At 38.2% G+C, this 23794-nt stretch overlaps 1 protein-coding gene across 2 annotated transcripts; it reads right to left on the bottom strand.

Annotated features, from left to right (window-relative positions):
• Window positions 1-1581: 1581 nt before the first annotated feature.
• On the bottom strand, window positions 1582-20644 carry CARNMT1 (carnosine N-methyltransferase 1). Of its 2 annotated transcripts, none has more exons than XR_008463095.1 (8): window positions 20224-20644; window positions 17742-17937; window positions 16532-16695; window positions 9201-9341; window positions 4480-4658; window positions 2855-2964; window positions 1937-2040; window positions 1582-1686 (listed from the first exon to the last, which is right to left on the bottom strand). XR_008463095.1 is itself a non-coding variant. In XM_009901876.2 (8 exons), exons 1-8 carry the CDS (start codon window positions 20556-20558, stop codon window positions 1585-1587), a joined length of 1335 nt encoding a protein of 444 aa, XP_009900178.2. In that variant the 5' UTR covers window positions 20559-20644. The 2 variants fall into 2 exon arrangements, 1 of the variants encoding a protein (XP_009900178.2); XM_009901876.2 differs by having other exon boundaries at window positions 1585-1686; window positions 2851-2964.
• Window positions 20645-23794: the final 3150 nt, after the last annotated feature.

Genomic DNA, 23794 nt, shown 5'->3' on the forward strand with positions numbered 1-23794 from the left:
TATCAACACTCCCAAGTTCTCTGCTTCAGGGCTGCTCTCAACCCACTCTGTATCCAGTTTCTATTTGTGCCTGGGATTGGCCCAACCCAGGTGTAGGACCTTGCACTTTGATTTGTTGAACCTCATGCAGTTTACACTGGCCCCTTTCCCAAGCCTGTCAAGGCCCCTTTGGATGGCATCTCTTCCCTCAAGTGAGTACACCACAGAGCTTGGTGTCATTGGCAAACAAATAATAGGAAATAAATAAGCTGCTGTCCAGGGCCACTATGAGCAATTTTGAAAGGCCTCTTGGCTCCTTATCGTACTGTTTTTCTCTTTTAAAGGAAAAATTTTAAACTGATTTAAATGGTACTTAAGGTAAGAAATATATTTTAAAATTGAAAAGGCTAGCGTGACATCTCTCAGCACAGTGATTATTGTTTTCTCATGTACTTCTAAGTGGCAAGAGATTCAGCCTCTTGTATAGTGTCATGATTTGTAGATTAAGTACTTGCCTACATCTAAAAAATTATGGTAAGGAACCAAGAAGTCACTAAGTCATAATGATAACATGCCTGAAATTACAAGGAAATAGTCTACCAATTGCCCTGCATATGCTGACTCAGGTAGAAATGATGAGATTACAGCACCTACTGTAATCTAAAACTACATGTAGTTTTCTCCCTACACCAATCCCCCACAAGAAACAGGGTGTTTCTCCATTGTGCTACCTAGATGTAGCATAGATAACTCAGCTATGTTACCCGCTTTAAAAAACAGAAAAGAGCTCTGTTACTGTTTAACAAAAAAACATTGCTTCCCTGTTTTGGCCTAAGCAGTAAGTAGGTGAACTCAATATATTTTAAGATGGCAAAGGATCTAATATATTTCAGTTTCAACCCTCAGAGATTAATCAAAATTGGTGTTATTCCTGAACACAAATTAACATAATGCTTCTCTGACATGCTGCTTTTTCTTCACTGAAAATTCTGCTTTCACATTGTATTTCAAGTTGCCTATAGGTTCTGTGTTTGGATTGAATCAGTAGCAGTGATACAAAGATGAGAATTTGTGTAATAATCTACTTTGCTTCAGTTCCACAGAAGATGTTCTAACAATTCTGATACCTGTGAAGAACAATGTTATCATTTTCCAACCATTTCAGACATCACAATTAAGTGTATGTTTAGAAATACTTCCCCCTAAAAGTGATACAGCTAGTACAGTAAGCACCTCTATGCATCCCTAACATCAGAAAATACTGAAAAATCTATGAAAGGTAATGCAGCATATGCAAAGAATTAGCCTATTTATGGCAAACATTACATTTTTTTCTCAAGAAAATTTTTTTTGCTTTTATCCTTGATGCATTCCAAAGCACAAAGCGTATATGAACATTTCCTCCATTTCCACAAGTATATTACAAATATGCATGGCATAGTACATGTCCAGATAGCAATAGAGATATTAAGAAAATAGACACTATCTAAATCCTGCAAGAATAAGAAGGCACCACTGATTTGAGGTTGTGTCCAGACATCACCCAGTCCATTTTATTCTTATTTCTAGCTTTCAAGCCAGTATTGTTTTCTGATTAATCTACTTTTACTCTGGTTTTCTCACCACAAACAACACACATTCATAGTAGTATTTCATCATGGAAAGTTCATTTACAGTGTAAGTTGACAGTACAGATTCTTTCTCCACCTGAAAAAAAAACCAGCAGTTTTCAAAACACCTTCTCTACAAAAATTATATACTTCTCTTAAGAAAGAAACTTCTAGATTTCAAGGACCATCTTTCAAAAAATGTGACAATACTAAGTATTTGCAATACACGCATTTAATTCTACAAATTATTAGTACATGCCAAACTACTTTTAAGATAAGCATATATTTAAAGCAGATTGTCTCATTTATACCAATACTACTTATTGCAGACTAGAGCATCTTCTTACCTCTATATGGAATCCATATTGCAGTATAACATTTTTTATGTCCTCATAGCTTAATTCTATAGAAAGTTCATTTCCCAAATTTTCAAAATGGTAAAGGAGAGGACCTGGAGTAGAAAGACACAACAGAAATGCCGATCAAAAAGACAAACATGCTTTAAAAATCTGTAACACATACTAAAGCTCAAAGAATATTTACATTGAGACTCATTCAAATATAGACAAAAGAATTTTTCATGAGAGTATGCTTTTTATAAAGAATTTCAGAGTCAATGCAAAATGAAAGCAAAATAGTTCATCTACTTATTTAACAATGAAGGCTCATTCCCTTAAAATTTCTTCAGTTCAGCATCACTACTGTCCCTATAGAACACAAGGCTCTGCTTGCCTTCTGTGACTAGCCAGGGATGGCTAGTCACCGTCTAGCCAGTGATGACCAGTTTCTCCTATACAAAATGATTAACTCCTGAGTTTGTCTGCCATTCATTCACCATGGAAGACTTAAATTGTCTCTTTTCTTTTGAGCCAAGACATACATAACTCTTAATCCTGAAGATTCTGCTTTGAGGTGCAATACAAACTAGACAAGAGATAAGAAAAAAATGCAAATATGAGCAAAAAACACAGAGAACACACACCGTTTTCTTAGACAAACAGCAAAAAAGAATGTAAGATATTACATCTGTCAAATGTTTGATGCCACTGTGAAGACTTAATTCTCTGTTTAGGAATCACATGGTGTTGGCTATAACTAACAAACATCTGGATGTGCTCTGAACATCTGAGGAATTTCCAAGCTCTAGATGTTTCTGCCTCTACAGAATTTTCAGCACAGACAAATTCATGCTCACAAATCTTTCAAAGAACTAGATGCCTGTAAGTCAGGGCTAAAATGAAGAGGGGTTGGTCACACTTGCCTACATTTATCCATATTCCTCCAGGCTTTAGTATTTTCCATATAGTATCAATGTAATCAATAACGTTATGTGCTGTATCTATAAAAAAGCAAGTTGCTATGCAGTCCCATGTATCTGCATAAAGAGAGTGAAGTATAGAGAGATCAGTTAAAAATTCATCATTTAATGCCAGCATTTCTTTATACAGTCAGCATTACCCCTCAAAAAACAACATCTGAAGTTTCTTACTTTTATTTACTAGTAAATAAAATATTTTGCTTTATGTTAACAAGAGATATGTAGGTCCATGTGACAGATATATACATGTATCTATATATATGCATACAGACTCTAAAATATTATACATATATATTGTGTTTGAATAATTTTATAAAATAGATAATAAATGAGATCTCTATTATATACTGTAAACTTTAAATATTAGAACATTTTATATAAATGAAGGCCCAAGTGTACTATGAACTTCTTTACCACCACTGTTAAAAATACAGCTTAAAAATACCTCGTGATTTTGGGCCTCTAACTAATATCTACAGCTATACACGTCTGTACACTAAAGTGCATTTTCACAAATCACATAGCTCTTAAACTTTTTTTTCAGTATCTAAATATTTCTCTAGCTGTTTTTTACTAGTTAACCAACAGTATATCTTAAAGTCTACCTTTTAAAGCATGAGCCTCCTTGATTTTCTCTGCTAATGTATCCTTGAAATTGCAGAAGTTTTATTTTTGTAAATAAAAAATAAATTTAAAAGTCTTAATTTATGCAAGTATCAGATGTGCTACTGTGAGACAGAACTTTCAGAAAATTAAGCAACTATAAAGGAGGCTGCTGCAAGAAAGTATCTCAAAGTTTACCTGCACAATAACAGGCAAACCAATACCTATGTAATTCTAGTGAAAAATGGCTTTGGGTCTAGTAGGGACAGGAAGGTGGAAACAGGAAACAGAGCCAATACTATATAAGCAAAAAATACTGACTCAGCATATATTAGAATATTAGATTACATAGAGGAGAACTAAGTGCTACCCCTTATCAAATTCTGAATATGTAATTGGTACAGCAGGCACTAAGTAACAGTCTTCTGCTGGTTAACTTTATGTTAGGTTTGTCATAAAACATTACTTTATAGCTGCACCCAGGACAGCACAACTGTCACCTAAAGTTATTTGTACTGACTGACAAAACTCTGTTTTTTCACATTTATTATCCCTTGAACGTGCCTCCGCAGTGTTTTTCGATTGTCAATCAGTAAGTATGTATTTTTTATAATAACTTATAATTTACCAAAATAAAAAAATATAATTTACCAAAAAATTTTATATTTTCTTTACACTAAATTTTTCTAAGATTCTAAACATGTAAACCTTTCCATAACACTACCATGCCGTCTTATGCTGAAAAAGACCACTGTAATTAAGATCTTTTAGGCAAGCAGGTATCTGGTTTTTTGGGTTTTTTTTTGGTAACTACAAAAAACAGTTTCGAATGAGAACAATCCTCTATAATTAGTACTTTTTCTTGAATGCTTGTAGATAGCGTACCCTTTTATTCATAAATAACTGTTCCCTAACACATACTCTCGAGATATGGTTACACAGGCAGCCCAAAAGTTTGTGTTTACTCACTGCACTCGGAATATATTTCTTGAAAATCTCCTGCTGTCATAGAGAAGTTTGAACCAGAAGGAAGACTGTGAGGATCAACATCAGGGAAATAAATTGGACGTATTTGATCAGCAGATTTTCTGTTATTGCTAAATTGATGAATCCAGGGATAAAGCTTACATGAATTAATTTTAGAACATCTGCAAAATAGAGAAATCAGCAGAAATTCAGTTTTGGCTAGACATTTTTACTGGATTTTTTTTTTTATAAGTTCTTACAAAAGCTAAGCTTTTTTAAACAGTCTTTTACCTAGCTCTTAAAAGCTCAGTTTATGGCCTAAAAAACCCAAAACCAAACCCACCACTCTTACTCAGAAACACAAATTATTGGCAAACAAAAGCCTGTCTTTTTTTTTTTTGCCCCCCACATAGTTTACTATTTCCCCTGACTTTTTACCCCCACTGAAAAGAAAATGACCAAGATTCTTTTGTAAGATTAATGAAATTTATGATTTAGTATATTCAGTAAAGCTAAGCCTTTCTGAAGCATTTTTTTGTGAAAAGAAACCCAAAAAACCCCAACTAAAACCTAACCACAAAGACAGTAAGTAACATTGGTTCCATTAATTTTATTGGAAATATCTGTTCTCATGCTATACATTTTCTGTCTTTTCTGAACCATACTTATAGGGATTTTGAAGCATAGCACAACAAAAGCATTTTTCAGATGCTAGCTGAAAGGATGCTGTTAGTAAATATGTAACATTTTGCAAAGTGTAGTGGTGTTGCAATTATGCTAACATTTCTTTGTAAAATAAAATTAGTGAGTTGACATTATCAACTAATTCAACTCTTATTTTAAAAAGTGATCAAGTATAGCATTAAAATATTAAAAGCAGTTTCTCCCACAGTCCACTAAAATCAGTTTGTAATTTAAAAATTAAGCCATTTTCTTCTAGAGAGAACAGAGAATACATTTGCCCCATAAGACATACACAGTTCCTAAATTACAGGCAACCTAAGAGTTATACAAAGTGCACTCTTTTGGCTGGTGGATAGAAAGCACCTGTGGTAGTCTTTGAAGTAACATCTTTTACCTTCATGTCATATTTCATTTTATCAGTAGAACAAAAAATATAAAATCAACCTGTATGTGAGCAGCAGTACACTCTGCTCACCAACTGTCTCCATACATCATGAATAAATAAATCAGATATATGCAGTCAGGCAAAGGCAAAAAGCCAGCAGGGAAAAACCCCTGATAACATGGTCATCATTTTCTTCAAGAAAGGCATTTCTATTTTGGTTACAGAAGACAAAAAGGGGGGGGGAAACCCCCAGCAAACAGCAACAAAAAACAACCCCAAGCAAATCAACTTCTCCTCCCCCCCAACCCCCAAAAAACTAAACAAAACCCAAACATCCAACTGAAAACCGAATCGACCAAAGCTCAGCTGTAAGAACAGTGAAACAACCCCACCTTGTTGGCCAACAAGAGTTTAATGTTAACCTTTCCAGCAATTTATTGATGTTCCCAGTCAATTTGTACTGTCCTCAGAATATTCTTAACAATGAAAATATCACCAAAAGCAATGGAAAAAAAACCCTAACGAAACCAAAAAATCTTGAGTAGGTTAAATTTTTTTCTAAGGTACAAAGGAACACACCTTCCTGGGTTTTTTTGCCCCAGCACAAAGTACATTCATGTAATCTTTTGAACAGTTCCCTTCATATTTGAAGCTTGAAAGCCTCCCTTTCCAGATTCTGCAATTTATACTTCAAAACTAAGCACTGCACTCCTATACAATCCCTCCTTCCAAGAAAATATGATGCATGTTATAAAACACATTTAATTGTGATGCATGTCACTGTTTCCCATAGAGGCATGGCATTTACTGTTCAATATTCAGTCAAAAAGATGGTTCTAGAAAAGATAGGTAGGTTAAATCTCAATTCTTACCACTGATTTATAAATAAAATGGTTTACCTATTTTCATTTTAAGGCATTCATAGGCATGCATAAATACAATTAAGCAGCCTTCAAAAGTGTCACGATTTATCCAAAATTACATTCTTTGCAGAATATAAAGACACCAAATTAAGCATGAATTCTTTGGGTATTAAAGCTTTTTAAACTAACCATACTCTGATTGGGGTACAAAGTGATTTTGTATTACTTCAACTGAACTTTCTCAAATATTGTTGTCAGATTACTGCTACTGAAGGGCTGGCTGTTGGTGCAAGGCTGCTGACCCTTTTGTTCTGAACCTCCAACTGCCGCAAACAAGTCAGCAACTAGCTGACCCTGGATTCTCCACATACATACCATCCTAGTGTGGTTTCCCCTTCCTGTCAGATGTTGAAGAGCAATAACACATGTCCTGTGGGTATCAACTGCCTGAAAATTTTGGTATGCTTTCCAGAGCTAAGAAAAACAAATTATGCTTTTCACAGTTCTTGCTCTTCCACAACATTTAAGAAATTAAGTGTGTCTATACATCACCAATAGTCACTTCTGTCACATGTCATTATATCTATGACTCATGTAAACTCCTGAAAAATACAGCCATAAGAACCTCACTCACACAAGAAAAAGCACCATTTCCCATGCAAGGACTGTAGCAGCCTTGGAGTTGTAGCTTAACTGCTCCAGGGTAAATTTACTTTCAAATCAAGAGTTTCTGCCATGGGGTAATTGCTTTCTAATTAACTTCAAATACTTATAGTGACTAAACACAGATACACCTTGACACACTTTATATAGCATGCTATGCAAATGTAACCACAGTAACAGAAGTTCACAATTTAAGAGAATTAAGTTTGTTAATCTGTAAAAATCAGCAGATACTACTTTATTCACAGAAGACCTAAGTCATTGTACTCCATCTAGGAGCTGACTTCACACTCAGGACAGTACTCTGTCTTCCTAAAAATAAACCAAGGTCAGACAGTATATCCAAACTGTAAATATGTGCTACCGCCATTAAAAAATAATTAAAATTTTTCTTTTTTACCACTCTTAACTAGTATTTGGGGCTTATATTAATTATTCCCATTTCTTCCAGTTCCAGGAAAGCAAACATGTCCGATTTAAAAGCTAACTGGCAACAACCACTTGAGACTAAAATGAAGACCCCAAAAGTCCCTAGAATCTTATTGAATATCCCAAGCCTACAGTTAGATCTTGCAGAAAGGAATGGTTGGACTTAACTGACTGAAACACAGTCATATTAGCTGTATTCTCTTTAATGCAAACAAGAAAACTTGCAACTGGTAACTTGCTCAGCAAATGAAGATTACAGCAGCTGAGCAATGCTCAATTTTTCTGTCTAAAAAATAATGCTATTGGTAAGTCTAATGCTTATACATTTCTTCACTAAATAGCTTATACAAACAGGAAACACCACATGAGCATTAGATGCAAAGAATGAGTATGTTCAGCATGGATCTTCAGAAGAATTTCACACAGAGGCCAAAGACTCAATATTTAAGAAAGATGAAAATGTCAAAGATGGGTAAGGGTTAAGTTAACTTTCACATCTGAAACACTATGATAGCTGGCCAGTGCTCCCAGAGATAGCAAATGAATACTTTTATGTTGCTTTGAATAATTTCAGAAGTTCCAGTGTGCTAAGAGACAGTAAAGCTTTATAGTTAAGGACAAGAACAATGTGGCCTCCTTTCATGAGCTGCAAGGTATTAGATCAGCTTAACTGTAATATGCAGTTTTATCACTAGGTGAGAGTCATTTAAGAGTAATGGAAGAAAAACAACAAATAAATCTCTAGCAAGTATCTGTTTCCATTACATTGACCACTACTGCTTTGAGTAGACATGCAGCAGCCATAATAGTGTTTTCCTCTTGTTTTTGCAGATTAAGTTGTAACAGATTTGAAATCAGAGTCCACTGTGGACTGACTGCAAACAAGGCTCTGAAACATTATGGTAATACAGATTACAAAAAAACACTTTAGGTATTTTCAGTAAAGTTGTATCATTTAAAATTGAAGAATAAACTGGCAAATTCTGTTTCTCTGAACTTGGTACCAACTTCCCCAAACCTATTTCATACTTGCGGTCTTCCCACCCTCTTTCTGAAAAGAACACTTGCATTTGCAGCCTTCTGTTCATTATGAAACCAGTAATTTCCAAAGCAAGTGACAAAATAACAAATGCAGAAGTGTCATTGTAAATTAAGCCCACACAGTGAAATGTACTACAATGAAATGTAGTATTTCAATGTAATTGTAGAACTATTAACAATGTTATTTTAGCTTTAAGAAATAGTTTCGTGTTTGTCAATGGGCGTTTTTTTATGTACAATGGGGCCTAAAATTTTAGCGTGGAATGTTAACATTTCCTTTAACAGATTTCCTCTGTTACTAATCAAAACCATTAAGTAATATGCACTTATTAACTCCTCTGTATTTGACGCCAGTGAGACAGGTATGCATTTTATAGGAACAGATGTGAAATAAATATCAAAATCCATTCAAAATTATGCAGAAAATCTGTCTCATAATTTAAGTCATGCTTCCTGCTATTATTTGAATGACTCGGATATGATGTTTCCCTCTCTTGTTTATCCCACTGATTTATTTTTATTAAAACATTCTAAAAAGCAGTTATGTGTCCTATGTTAGGACTTATAAACCTATTCTTGTGAATTCTATTGATTCATGTTTTTCTGTTTGAGAATTTTGCCTCCCTTACCAGTCAGTAAGTAAAACATAAGCTATGTACCTGTTGAGTACAAAGTTAGAAGAAAAGAGCATAAAGAGGCTCCATTCATTTCCTTGGCAAGCATAACCGAGCATAGCTATTTCCCACGCCAATCTACCTAGCCCAGCACCAGGTACCAGGATATTAACTTTGGAGAAATCCCTGCAACAGAACAAAAATAACAGTTAAGTCTTTATCTGATACCTCTTAACAAAACTTAGAGGTCCAGTTAAACATTTTTCATGCATATACTTAGAATGTATTTCCTGTATGACTTTATACTTTTAAATTCAAACTGAGCCAGTTCTGATCTAATTAATCAAATATACAGCTAAAATAATTCACAGAAATTACTCAAAAAAAGATATAAAACCCCCAGAATACAGAGCATAATTACTGAACAAATTTTTCAGTCCTGGAAACTTTTACAGTCATCAAGATAAAAATCTCTTACATGAATCTAAGAAAGAACATTAAGATATAGCACCATTTATTTTCCTATGAGGTCTACTGATAACTATTAAATAGCCTAGAAATCTTAGTTGCAGAGTGATAAATAAACAAGTATTTTGACACCAGAAACCCAAAACAAACAGAAAAGCTGATTTTCAGTTCAATCTCTAAGAAACTTAAAAGTAGTTACCATCTCAGCAACTGTGGATTCTATATGTGCTGCCAGCTGATTTCCTGAAAGTGATGTAAGATTTCCCAAATCTAAGAACACTGCAGTTCTCTAACCAATCACTTCCCATAACGAGGCATCAAGATTATGGGATGATATCCAGCAGTGTGTCTCTAATGACACGTCTAGAAAAAGCTCTCCTGTCTTCCAAGTTCAGCAGCTAAGGATCTCAATTTTCTTTCAGCCAGAAAAGGCAATATATACATATTCTAGCCATTAGACTTTCATCACAAGGCAATCCAGCCTTCAGTCATAAAACACAATAAAAAAGTCAAACAGAACGCATACTTCTAAAAATAAGTAATTCTGCAGTTTCAAATCACGAACTTCACAATTGCATATAACAAAAAAAACCCAAGTGAACACTCCAACTACCCTTGCTTTTGCAGGTCACCTCCAAAGACAAAGCATATGTGTATCATATAAATATAAGCAAATAAATGAAGGAAGCCAAAATCAGCACTTCCAGACATATGATGGAAGAAGACAAAATGTGAATACTTTGAGTAGATTAAAAAAATCAGGATGCCAAAAAGGGTTCAAAAGAATTGGCATGCTGCATAAGCTTGAAAATGAATGTAAAATCTGGAAAGTAGGACATTTGTGAATATTATTAGCCAAAACAAGAAGAAACTGTTATTTTCTAAAGGGCCACACAAACTAACAAAGCCACTTCAACAGTATCTTTTGTATCTTAAGCCTCCTGACTCTCACTTCCATTCGATTAGACTTTCTGATTCTTTGCTTCCTGAACAAGAAGCAGCAGAAAACAAGCCAAGTGATACACTCTCATTCCACGTAGATTTCTAACCTAGCCTATTTCTTAATTTCCGTACCATTTCAGTTTTAAAATTATATATTTAGACTAAATCTACAGAGATTTTTGCACTCTCATGTGGACACTTCTGCAAGTGGGTTGAAAAGCCTTACACAACTTCCAAGATTATATCATACATTGCTTAGAAAAGACTTTTAAACCAATTAACAAGTAGATGTGCAGGTGCTACCACATTTAGAAATCCGCACCTTTATTCATCCTAAAATAAAGCCTCTAACAAGTAAGTTGATCAGAAATTGTAATTGTCTTGATCAATTTTTTTATTCACAATATAATGCTGTTGTATCTCTGACCTAATTTTTTTCCCATTCTCTATTAGAATATAGTTGATTTTAACTGTTCTTTCCTTTGCACCTCTATTAAAGAGATTTTAGTCTGCCTGGAAACTTGTTAGCTGCTTAATTTCTATTCATCCTTTTCATGTGAGTTGCTAGGGACTGGTGCTGGTCACTGATTTTGTTTCAGCACAGCTAGTAGGGTAGTTACTAGCACAGCTAGTAGGGCGCAATACAATCAAGACTTCCAAAAAAGTTCAAGAGTACTTTAAAAAGATAAATAAATCTATAATTAGAGAAATTAGGTACATGGCAAACAAAGCAAAATAAATCTAGTAATTTTGGACAGTGTCCTGCTATCAAAACCATCCCAAAACCAAACGAGATCGAGTATCTTCATGCTTTTCTAGGCTTAAAAGGAATCGTTAGTGATAAATTGTTGGTGAACTAAAAAAAAAAAGGTACAACCAGTGGGAGCATTCCAGTGCAGTATATTATGCTAATTTCTGAATAATTAGAACAGATAAAAATGTGTACTTGCACAGAAATTACATTTTTAATGGTTACAGGATTTAATTTAGGAGGCTAGAAAAACCTGGTTTCCTTTGGTGGATATGTAAATGCAGCAGGAGCAAAGACAATGGAAAACCTCAAATCCTGAACTGTGGTAACTCAAAAAAACCAAAGGTCTATCTAGTGAAACCAGCCTTCAATCAGCCAGTAGCAGGCATTTCTATGACACATATCTAGTATTGGTTAGGAACATAAATAAGTATCCAACAAGTATCCATTAAAAAAGTGTGGAGCACCAGGGAAGAAACATTGGCCTACTAGAGCAACAGGTGTGGGGAGCAGGGAAGGAGGGCTGTGTGGTAGTTTATATCAACTATTGAAACTGCAGCAGTCTCCTAAAAAGACAGTGAAGAAATATGAGAAACAACTAAAACTTGTCATGCCATTATTACACTGCATTTTGTAGTGTGATGAATTTTGCAGCTTTTAGGAATTTATTTGCTATTAATGAAGATTTTAACTGGTGTACTTTGGTTCAAGGGAAAATATACATGATAAAAATGGAGGGTTCTTACTTTTATGCCTATTTAACAAAAAAAAAAATGATGGTGCTAAAGTGGGAAACAGCAGTGCAGCAAAATTAGAGTGTGATGTAACAAAAACCTCCTTTTCATAAACTGAGCACTGCAATTCAGTGTTACCAAATAAGAGGAAGTGGTAAGAAATACACAGCCCACTCAGAAGAGTGGCATAAAATTGGTCTGTGGGACTCCTCTTTTCCTAATGTCTTATCTCTGTAATGTTTGTAAATTTAGATAGTAAACAGGTCCAATTCTCAGCCTAGTATTTTTCATTATTTTACTTTCACTACATTTTTTAAAAAAAAAATCTCCAAAAAAGACTACTTTTCAAATAAAGATAGCTAAAAAGAACAATTATTTGAAGCACTATTTTCCAAACTCAGCAACTGAGGTTTATATACTCCATATCAAGCCCTGCAAAGCTTTCAGTGGACTGCAGTAATACTGAAGTTACAACCTGTACTTAAATACAATGTTTAAAGCAAAGTTGAAAGACAATTTTTGATGACTTTAAAACCCATGCAAGATGATTTTTTTATACATAAGTTAAAGAAAACTGTAGGGAGATTTTATGACAACTATAAACGTGATGGGAGTATGTGCATGAAGTATAGCCAAGTTCAGGCTTGGGATTAATAAACTATGTTTTTCACATAAAAAGGAAAATAAGCTCTGGTGACTTTTGGGCTATCCTGTCAGTATCTTGGAAAATGCATCAATAGTTGAACAGAATGACGTATTTAAATTTCAAGTTATAAGTGGTTCCAGAGGCCATGTTAATGCATATAAGTTTTGAGAAAATACCTAAGGTTACTGTTCCTAGCAATGAAATGTAATTAACTAAAAGGTTAACTATTTGATTCCTTTTGGAGAAGAGCTGATGATCACCTTTCACATCTACTCATGTGTAGGGAAACAGTAGTAAGTGAAAGAAAACCAAAGTCACAAAAGAGGAATTAGAAAAAAAAAATAGTATATTGGTATGTTTGTTTAGATTTTCAACTTAAATGTTTCCTTATAAAAATGCTTTAATGAAACATCCCATCAAGTACAAAAAAGTATCTCTGTTTTACTATTTTCTCCTGCACAAAACTGGTTTGTTCAGATCCAAGACATTTAAATGGCTTCATCAAAAGGCAGACAATATTATAGAGATCGCATGAGCTGAAACACAAATTCCAATATGAATAATGCAGGAAATGTACCAGTTCCACAGGAAGACCTTATCTCATGTGAGTTCATTTAAATGGGTTTTGTTATCCTGGTAACAGATTCTGTGTTGAAGTGCCAAGCAGAAAGAAGAAATTATTTCTGAAGAAAAATGGGAAGCAGAACAGCACTTGGACATCTTTAGGTGACAGTCTTGTCAGAAAACTGTACTGAAACACAAGATAGTAGCGCCTACTCACAATACCACTGTAATTTATAGCTGCTTTTAGCGGTTGCTTGTGTATCTTCTGCTTCCCAGAAGAGCAAGCATATAGGGCATTTCACCTCTTCTCCTTTGCATACTAACAGAATACAGAATGGTTTTGCAAAGAGAAACACTACGACTTGTGCATGCATGCAGTGAAACTTGACTGAATAGTCTCAAAAATTTTTTTTTTTCATATGATTCTCATGCATGGAATTAGTAACATTAATGAAAACCTGAATGTGCAATTCCATTGGAGCCATTAAAAAGTAAATGGTGACTTGTACAACAGTTTTAAATTTAAAGTATTTCTCAATCTTTTATGATGCAAAATACATTAAGATCTTTTTTTCCTGGCAGAAAAGGACATGCAGGTATGGACTGAGAGTGGAATGTGAGCCTCCAGTGTGCAAGGGTAGCCAAGACAGCCATCAGCATCCTGTATCAGGAACAGCACGGCCAGCAAGACCAGAGATACGATAATGCCCTTGTAATAGGCACTGGTGAGGAAACACCTTGAATACTGGGATCAGTTTTGGGTCTCTCATTACAAGGACATCGAAGTGCTGGAGCATGCCTAAAGAAGAGCAGCACAGCTTGTGAAGGGTCAAGAGGGTTGAGAGAGCAAGTCCTATCCTATAAGAAGCAGCTCAAGCAACTAGTGTTGTTTAGTCTGGAGAAAAGGGGGCTGAAGGAAGACCTTATCACCCTCTACAGCTACCTGAAAGGAGGCTGGGCTGTAGTAAGGTGGGTGTCAGTCTCTTCTCACCAAGTAAGAAGGAACAGGACAAGAGGAACATACCTCAAGATGTATCAAGGGAGGTTTAGGTTGGGTATTAGGAAAAATATCTTGACTGAAAGGATTGTCAAGCACTGGAATAGGCTGCCCAAGGGAGTGGATAAGTGATCACTCCTGGAGGTATTTAAAAGCTGTATAGATGTGGCACTTCAGGACATATTTTAGTGGTGTTAGGTTGATCATTGGACTCAATGATCTTAAAGTCCTCTTCCAGTCAAAACAATTGTATTTCTCTATGAATCTAGACAAAGCTGATTTCATCACCCAGTGTTAACAATACACTTTTTCTGTAGCACTTTGATTTCACCATCACAGGAAACTTCACCACTCTGTCCTAGAAAAGGGCAAACCTACACCGAGGTTCCGTCTACAACCTGTTTTTCCACATTAGCACCCAAAGGTAGAACTCCCTGTAGGAAAAGGACTTTGGATGCATTATACAAATCAGCCCGAATAGTTTCACTATGGTCAGTTCAGTTGTCCACATTTTCAAAGTTAAACAACAGCCCCCCTCCAACATTTTAATAAAGGAACCAGACTGATCATCCAGAGAAGTTCTCACACAAGGGTAAAGAGGAACTGCCAGTTTGGCCTAATAATATAAAGAAAGAGAACAGGCCCTTCCGAATGACACTGATTCTCTCCTCGAAGAGGCAAGTACACCTGGAGAGCCTCTGGTCACTATGTGAAGGAGCAAGCAGATCACAACATGTAACAGCAAGTGAACAGAGAAAATTTACATAAAAGCTAGAACAGATCCATAATGATCATTAAACTTTTAAATAGGTATGTACATAATACACATTTTACAAGTAAAAATAAAAGTTTCATTTGACAAACTCCAAACAGTAACAGGAATGTTTGATCTATACAGTGATGTTTTGAGGTTTCTGGAAAGAAGACAACTGGTGTATCAGAACCATCACAAGAGGGACAGCAGCACCGCCACATTAGGTGTGTTTGAAAACAGAATTCCTGGTGAAAAAGCACATAGCCATTAACATGATATTTACCAGATATGCTACCACATGTTGTCTCCTAATACCAAACGGAGGTTCTAAAATAGAAAATTGACGGTAAGTGTAAAAGTCAAGACTTTCTAATTAAACTCCTGTATCTCTTAAGTTACATGCCCCACAATGGAAATGCTTTAAAAACTAGCATACAAAGAAAGAGGTGAGCTGCCACCGTGAACATTTTAAAGATTACTTTCAAAACTATGACATTTCCTGCATATCACAGGTACATAAGGTAACCTGTAGCATTTCATGCATTTTTGACTTGTGTAGGGCACTATTAACACTAAAAAAAAAAAATTGCAAAGTTTACCTTCAGATAAAACATCTTTAGTGTTGCACCCACCTTGAGATAAGTTAGCACAAGGCAAAAAAGAAAGCAACCACATCCACACCATGTTCTGCCAGCATTAACAATCTTTACTAATGAAAATGAAAAGATACCTAGTGGAAGGCATTTTCAAATCGGTACAAATGCATTATTAGTAATCACTGAGAAGAAAACCCACAGTAACACTTAGCTATATCAAACCTAAGTTCTGACCTGTACATTTATGAGTACAAAAAATTCACAAACTTTTTCCACACAGAATTCTTACAGTAGTAATATCTTCTGACATTCTACCACTATATCTGTATTCCCTAGAACCCCATACACTGATGATTATTGTAGCGATGTTAACAAATTGACACAGTTATGAAGCTACCCTCACGTATGCAGCAAGGTTTTATTCAGATTTGCTTTGTAACATCTGTTTGAAATCAAGACTAGAATTTAAAACTTTCAGGATAAATTCTTAGTGCAATAAAACTCTGCTAGAAGTTCAGTCTCATTCCCTCTTTACACCACAAAGGGCAATATTCATGCTTCCTGTGGTCACAGGGATTCTTCCTTTTATATGCCACATGCACACCAAGAACCTACTGAACTGCAAAAGTTACTTCACTGAGTGCAACTAAATTAACCTCATAACCTCCTCTTACTTGAAAAGTTAATTGATAAACTCATTACATCCAGCTGCAGGAAAAAATACTGGTTTTTGAAGTTTATGTTTTTTTTTCTAATACCTCGTATTAGAAGTAAAAAAAAATCTAGACTAAAAAACCCAAATTCCACTGCTTTCACAGCAACCTAGGTATTTTTAAATTGTATCTTTTCATTTGTTTATAGTAACTTTAGATTCATGCAACAATGTGTGCCCACATTAAAGAAAAAGACTTAAAACACTATTACCATCTTTCTTTTGGAAAGTTCTTTACAATTTCACTAATAATTGGCTGGTAGCAGGAATCTCTCTCAGGCCTTCCCTCTTCGCTCCAGTCTCTCACAAATTGTTTCAAAGTGGATTTTAATTTATCCATGTCAAATGTTGAAGCCGGCGTAATCTTTCCACTTCCCTGATTAGAAAGGGGGGGGGGAAACAAGTTAGTGAAAAATATACCAAGTATCTTTAGTCTTTTCAAACAAGAAAACAAAAAAAAAACAAAACCAAAACACAAATCATAAACAGGCAAAAGCCATGCTATATGGTCTGCTGGGACTTTTGGCTAATAAAGCACTTGCCTTTCGCTCCTGGATCCAGGGCTCAGAATCCATACAAACCAAGTTTATACACAAGAGATCAGGCTCCACAATAAAAAAAAACAACAAAAAACCAACCAACCAAATGAACAAAAACAACAAATGAAACAAACAAACCAACCAACCAAAAAAACCCAACCCACCCCACAAAACCAAAACGCAGTAGTATGGCATAGCAGAGCACAACTGGTAGTCCTCATTCAGGACAGGAACAGGGCTTAGCTAGTGTAGAGGCTGAACTGCTTACCCTGGGAAAAAGAACACTTTAAGCACTGATGAGGCAACACTGAGAACCTCACATTAGAGCTGCCCCAAAAGACTTTGCTTTCATCCCTGGCAGTATTTTAAGGCTGAGTGCAAATTTGTTTCACAGAGATGCCACACTGAAAGAGCAGGTCAGTAATGAAAATGTTCTTACAGATAAGAACATCAAAAATACTTGGCCTATCTAAAATTGTAACTGATTTAGAGAATGATGCAACATATAATAACCCACAGTATAACATAAAATACAACTTATGCTCCACATCATTAACTGAAAAAGTAACTTCAAATTTTAACCAGCCTAGAGCCAGAATTCCAGAGGGGGAAATCGCCTTTTTACAGTAACTGGCAATTATTGCTGTCCAGATTCCGTATCTGTAACTACAAGGCCTAACAACAAATAGTTTTTATTAAACATGAGCTCTAGAAGATATGAAAAGCAAGATGGAGAAAATATAAGCAAACAGGAAGTCATAAAGGAGAAAACAAAGGCAAAAGGAAAGAAAACTGAAGCCCTAAAGGGTGAAAAACAAATGTAGAAAATCCTAAAGTGCTCAGAAATTAATCTTGGTGTATGAAAAAGTCCATTTTAACATACGTCATTTCCATAGGCTTTATTTTCAAACATATGAACGCAGTCATTCACAATGGTCTGCAGGATCTGTTGATTATGATCAATGCACTTCCGAATCTTGTCAAGATGAGGAAGGAATTGAGGAAGAAGACTCTGTTGCTTAGCTGGGAGAGATTTAAACTGCCTCTCTGTTCTGTTGACTCGTTCATGCATATTCGTTCTAAAAAGCAGAAAGTGTAAGGTATTTAGAAGCAAAACACATGGCAGTTTTAAATAATTCAATCTAAACAGCTCTAACTACCATTATTCTTTTCTTTAGGTACAGAAAGTGATCACTCTGTAATTCTTTACTTGAGAACAAGCTATGAATAATTTTTTTGGAGCATAATGTTTTAAGATCTAGTTCTACCTCACTGTGCTTGTTAACATGTTGCCATTTAGGAGAATCACTGTCGGGTTTGGGATTTTTTTGTAGTTTCATCATCAGCCTCTCATTTCCATCATATGTTGATTATTACCTTAATACATGGATCTACAACATTTAATAAACAACCAGCCCCTAAACTCATTAAAACCCAGCTAGATTGTTTCACAATGACTAGCTGACGAGATGTGAACTGGGAACATGGATTCTTAAGATCAATTGTTTCTGAAAGAACCATAGAAGTCACAGCTGGACCACATCAGCATTCTGGTAATCAAACTAAGATACCTTCTTTTAACAGCATACTTCCCTCACATGCAACTACTGCTAATTTGATTGTACAACAGATCTAATAAAAAAAATATGTCTTCCACTTCCCCAAAGTAAAAATGCCATTAAAAAAAAAAGGTTAACCTGCCACTATGAGAAAAGAAGTCTGGCTTTTTTTCTCTCCTCTTTGTCTTCCTTCTTAGCCAGAACAGTTCTGGCCTCACCTCATTCTAGCACTCACCAGGCCTTACATAAACTTGTTTAGCTTGCTAAAATCTGAAGAGACCCAAATAGATTTTACTGTATTTGATTTGTCAGTTTAGGAAGTTGACTGAGCATAGTCATAAGAGGTGTTTAAAAGATGCATACATGTGTTGCTACAGAACACAGTTTAGCCAGACTTTGTAGCTAGATAATGGTTGGACTCGATCTTAAAATCCTTTTCCGGCTAAAACAATTCTATGATGATTCCTTTCAGGCAAAGGAAATTTAATTCAATTTCTGTGTTGAAAAGTTAAATCATGTCCTTTTGTTACATGTTTAATGAAACTTAAGTATTCAAATGTGAAAGCTTAACATGAAGTTGAGAGAGATGTTCCCAGCTTCTAATGCCCGAGGATACAATTACATTGCTGATAAGTAAATTACTGTTGGCTGTTGTGCTAATACTAACATAAAGTCTTTGGCGTGGTCAAATGGAGTTAGAGTATTCAGCTGATGAATGTAGATGACATTGCAGAGTAGGTGATACTTCGATGTCTCTTCTGTACTGAATTCTCCATTTCAGTCCAGAAGAGACATTAAAGCATCAATGACACCAACCTTCTGCTCAAATAGTAGCCCTGGAAAACAAACCAAAAAACCCCAAACCACCCTGAAACATAAAAACAGCAAGCAGAATAAATAGTCTGAATATCACCTACTCCTTCCAAGAAGGATACTGTCATGGAAAAATTGTGCATGTATAACACTGAGAAAAGGATCCAGCCCACAACAAATAAATTATCACGTGGTTTTATCAACTCAAGTACATAACTACGTAGCATACCTACATCCCCTATCTGCTTCCCAAACCCAAAGCAGACAGTTTACTAATACACTGTAGAGAACCAGACTTTTTCAGCCACTTCTTTCCACCCCCAGCAATTTGAGTAAGTTTCATCTTGACTTCTATTCAAGGAATTTGGATACAAAGTCGGGTGGCCTTCTCCCTTTATCTCATTCGTATAGAACCATGAATCCTTCTTCTGCCTCAACAAATGTCTAGAAGACTAAAGTTACAAAAAAAGAAGCCATCCACCAGCTCTATCATCTGCTGTGCAAATTAACGTCTTTCAAATTTTTCCCTAGTAACTGAAAGACACTCTTCATTTCTTTAAAAAGTTACTGTTGAGCACTTCAAGTATCTTGGAGTATGTTATCGTATAAAAAGAGACCTTTTACATCCTTGCCAGGTGCGTCGAACTTTGAGACTTACCCCCCGCCTTTTATGCCTCCTAGCTAACAACTACATCGAGGATACTTTGGGCATAGGCAAAAAATAAAGGGGTACAGAGATCCTTTCCCGACTTGGGCTTCTGCACCCGCTACAGGTACAGCGCTCACCACGGAGTACAGACCGAGGGAAGCGGCGACACGGCACGCACAGAAGAGCGAAGAGCTCTGGGAGGCAGGCGCCCGGAACGCGGTGGGGCAGCCCACATGGACGGCGGGTTCCTGACCCCTGTGGAGGCAGGTCGGTTAGAAGAGGACGCAGCAGAAGGCTGGTGACCCTCGCAGGGCCCCCCACACAAGGCGGCAGGTCCTGGTTACCCGTAGTATCGGAAGGCGTTGATGATCCTCCGGAAGTGCTCCCGCTCCAGACGTTCCTCCTCTTCCACCCTGGCTGCCGTGGCAGCCGCCGCCAAAGCCCTCGGCTCTTGCGGCTGCCGCCTCCGCCGCTCGTCACTTAGTGAGGCCGCCTGCTCCAAGTCGAGTTCGCCGCTCCCGCCGCTGGCACTCTCTCTCGGCCATGGCATCTGCTCCCGCTCCTCCTCGTGACCCTGCCGCAGTCCCCTGCGCATCGCTTTGGCCGGCGGATCCCTCTCGCCCGGGGTCCCTGGCGGAGGCGGCTGTGCTTTACGGGACACGGCGCACGTGGCCGACATCCCCGCAACGGCCACCAGCAACTATCTGTCCGGCGTTCACGCTCTCTCCTCACTTCCGGCGCGGGGAAGAGGGAGGCGTCCCGACGCGCTCCATCCTGCCCGTCCAGGCACGGAGGAGTATCGCGAGATAAGGGCGGTCGCAAGCGCCTGCGCGCTGCTGGCGGCGCGGGACAGGGAGAGTTGCGCGGGCGGTGGAGCCGCGAGGCCTTAATCGCCAAGTTTATAATCCTTGGCGTAACGCGCAGGCAGCCCCTCAGTTTTCTTCATCAGGGCTGTGGCAAAGTATATCCATGACAGGGAGGAATAGAACCGAACCGAACCAGACCAGGTTGGAAGAGACTTCAAAATCATCACATCCAACCCATCATCCATCACTACCTAATCAACTAAACCATGGCACCAAGCACCCCATCAAGTCTCCTCCTAAACATCTCCAGTGATGGCGACTCCACTACCTCCTCAGGTAGCCCTTTCCAAAGGGCAATCACCGTATGAAGAATTTCTATCTAACAACCAGCCTAAACCTCCCCTAGCACAGCTTGAGGCTGTGTCCTCTTGTTATGGTGCTGGTTGCCTGGGAGAAGAGACCAACCCCCACCTGGCTACAGCTTCCCTTCAGGTTGTTGTGGACAGCTAGAAGGTCTCCCCTGAGCCTCCTCCAGGCTTAGCAACCCCAGCTCCCTCAGCATCTCCTCATAGGGCTTGTGTTCCAAACCCCCCCCCAGCCTTGTGCCCTTCTCTGGACATGTTCCAGCAAGTCATCTTTCCTAAACTGAGGGGCCCAGAACTGGACACAGGACTCAAGGTGTGGCCTAACCAGCACAAAGTCCAGGGGCACAATGACCTCCCTGCTCCTGCTAGCCACACTATTTCTGATACTGGCCAGGATGCCATTGGCCTTCTTGGCCACCTGGGCACACTGCTGGCCCATGTTCAGCCTACCATCGACCAGTACCCCCAGGTCCCTCTCTGCCTGGCCGTTCTCCAGCCACTCTGACCCCAGCCTGTAGCACTGCATGGAGTTGTTGTGGCCAGTGTGTAGAACCCAGCACTTAGATGTGTTCAATCTCATGCTGTTGGACTCTGTCCATCTGTCCAGCCTGTCAAGGTCCCTCTGCAGAGCTCTCCCACCCTCTAACAGATCAACACCTGCCCCCAACTTGGTGCCATCTGCAAATTTACTGATGGACTCAATCCCCTTGTCCAGATCATCAGTGAAGGTATTAAAGAACATAGGGCCCAACACTGATCCCTGGGGGACACCACTAGTTGACTGGCTGCCAGCTGGATGTGGCACCATTTACCACCACTCTTTGGGCTCAGCCCTCCAACCAGTTCCTAACCCAGCACAGAGTGCTGCTGTCCAAGCCACAGGCAGACAGCTTGGTCAGGAATTTGCTGTGGGGGACGGTGTCAAAGGCCTTACTGAAGTCCAGGTAGACTATATCCACAGCCTTCCCCACATCCACCAGGCAGGTCACCTAATCATAGGAGATCAGGTTGGCCAGGCAGGACTTGCCCTTCCTGAAAATGCCCTTCCTGGAGCTGGTATTTACCTTTATATGTACCTGTGCATATATATGTGTGAGATTGAGGGAGAAAAACTTCGCTGCTAGCCAAGCAGGCAGAAGTTGTGTGCCTAGCTCCTCTAGAGTCCTTGCACAGTTCAGTAGGAAACACTGCTCGAGCTCAGCAGGCAAGGAACTCTGCCTGCTTGGCTACTCCTGCTTGTGATAAGGTCAACATACAACCAATGCAGCAGCCAGCCTCAAGCAGCAAGGTAGCAGTGCTGAGGCAGACACCACAAAGGAAGATCTGTACCACAGTAAAGCTGAACTACGTTTCCTGAAAACTAACATGAGGACCAGCTCCAGGGAAGAAAAAGCAAGGACGCAAATGAAGCAGTGTCGAGTAATGTGTGAGTAGATGTCACCCCACAGTAACACGCTTCCACTTTGACAACAGTTGAGCATGCCCTCCTTGTCAAGGGTTCATGCTGGGCTGACCACTAGAAGAAACACATGCACCCACCACCCACTCCTGGTGGCGAATACACCACCACTAGTGCTGTGGGGCAGGCACTGGGGATGTCCTGGACTGGATTTGGTGGCAGAATGGAACTGGATTCAGGAGCTGGATTCCAAAACTGCATTCAAGAATGCATGGACTGGGATCAAAGTCAGAAGAAGGGCCAGAGTACTCCTTAGATGCCAGCCTCCAATGAAGAGAACTTAACCTTTGGGATCTGTCAGCTCTATCCTGAAGATGATGTACATGGGATGGAATCCCTTGTTGGTCAGTTTAGCACCTTTGGCTTACACACAGTTTTAGGCCTTTTAATACTGTTAACAAGGGAGAGGGGCATCCCCCTTACGAGGAAAGGCTGAGGGAGCTGGGTCTCTTTAGCTTGGAGAAGAGACTAAAAGGTGACTTCATTAATGTTTACACACACACACATATATATATATATATATATATATATATATATGAAGGGTGAGCGTCTAGAGGGTGGAGTCAGGCTCTTCTCAGTGATGTCCAATGACAGGAGAAAGATGGGAGCATGGGGGGTTCCAAGTGAACATAAGGAAAAACTTTTTCACTGAGGGTGACAGAACAGTGGAACAGGCTGCTCAGAGAGGTGGAGTCTCCTTCTCTGGAGACATTCAAAACCCACCTGGATGCATTCCTGTGTGAACTACTCTAGGTAATCCTGCTCTGGCACACAGGTTGGACTTGATCTTTCAAGGTCCCTTCCAACCCCTAACATTCTGTGATTCTATGATCAGTGTAACTAACACATGGTAAGCACTTTGCTTTCCCATAGTAAGTACTTTCCATCCTTTGATTTTCATGTCTGTAGTTCATTTTTATTCAGGCTGATAAATGAGAGATATTGCATAGAAAATGCTGAAAGTTAGTACATCAGTTATTCAGTAACTAAATAAGATTCAAATTCCCAGTTCCTAAGTTTATCTAAACCTATGTACACAAATCCTATAATGAAGTTTCAACATACATCTAGCATACCCACTTTCTGAACAGCTTCATTACTACAGTTTCAGCCTGGGCTATGAATATTTCTGTCTTCCTTCCTCCTCCCTGAAGCATACATTGTCTAGTAGTCTGTGCCATCATGATTCTCGATCTCAGCACAATACATGTACTTCATCTTGTGAACTGATGCATCTGCATTCTCTCCAACATCTTATTCACTTACCTTTTCCAACAACCTGACT

This window comes from Dryobates pubescens, chromosome Z (assembly GCF_014839835.1).
Source record: "Dryobates pubescens isolate bDryPub1 chromosome Z, bDryPub1.pri, whole genome shotgun sequence".
In the NCBI taxonomy this organism is placed as follows: domain Eukaryota; kingdom Metazoa; phylum Chordata; class Aves; order Piciformes; family Picidae; genus Dryobates; species Dryobates pubescens.

What these genes read in the sequence shown, in the direction of transcription:
- CARNMT1 (XM_009901876.2), bottom strand. Translation starts at nt 20,558, where the DNA reads ATGTCGGCCACGTGCGCCGTGTCCCGTAAAGCACAGCCGCCTCCGCCA. An exon ending in AACGCCTTCCGATACTACGG is followed by an intron (nt 17,938 to 20,223) that starts GTAACCAGGACC and finishes TCTGCTTTTTAG; the next exon opens with AACGAATATGCATGAACGAG. An exon ending in AATATGGATTCCATATAGAG is followed by an intron (nt 1,687 to 1,936) that starts GTAAGAAGATGC and finishes TTTTTTTTTCAG; the next exon opens with GTGGAGAAAGAATCTGTACT.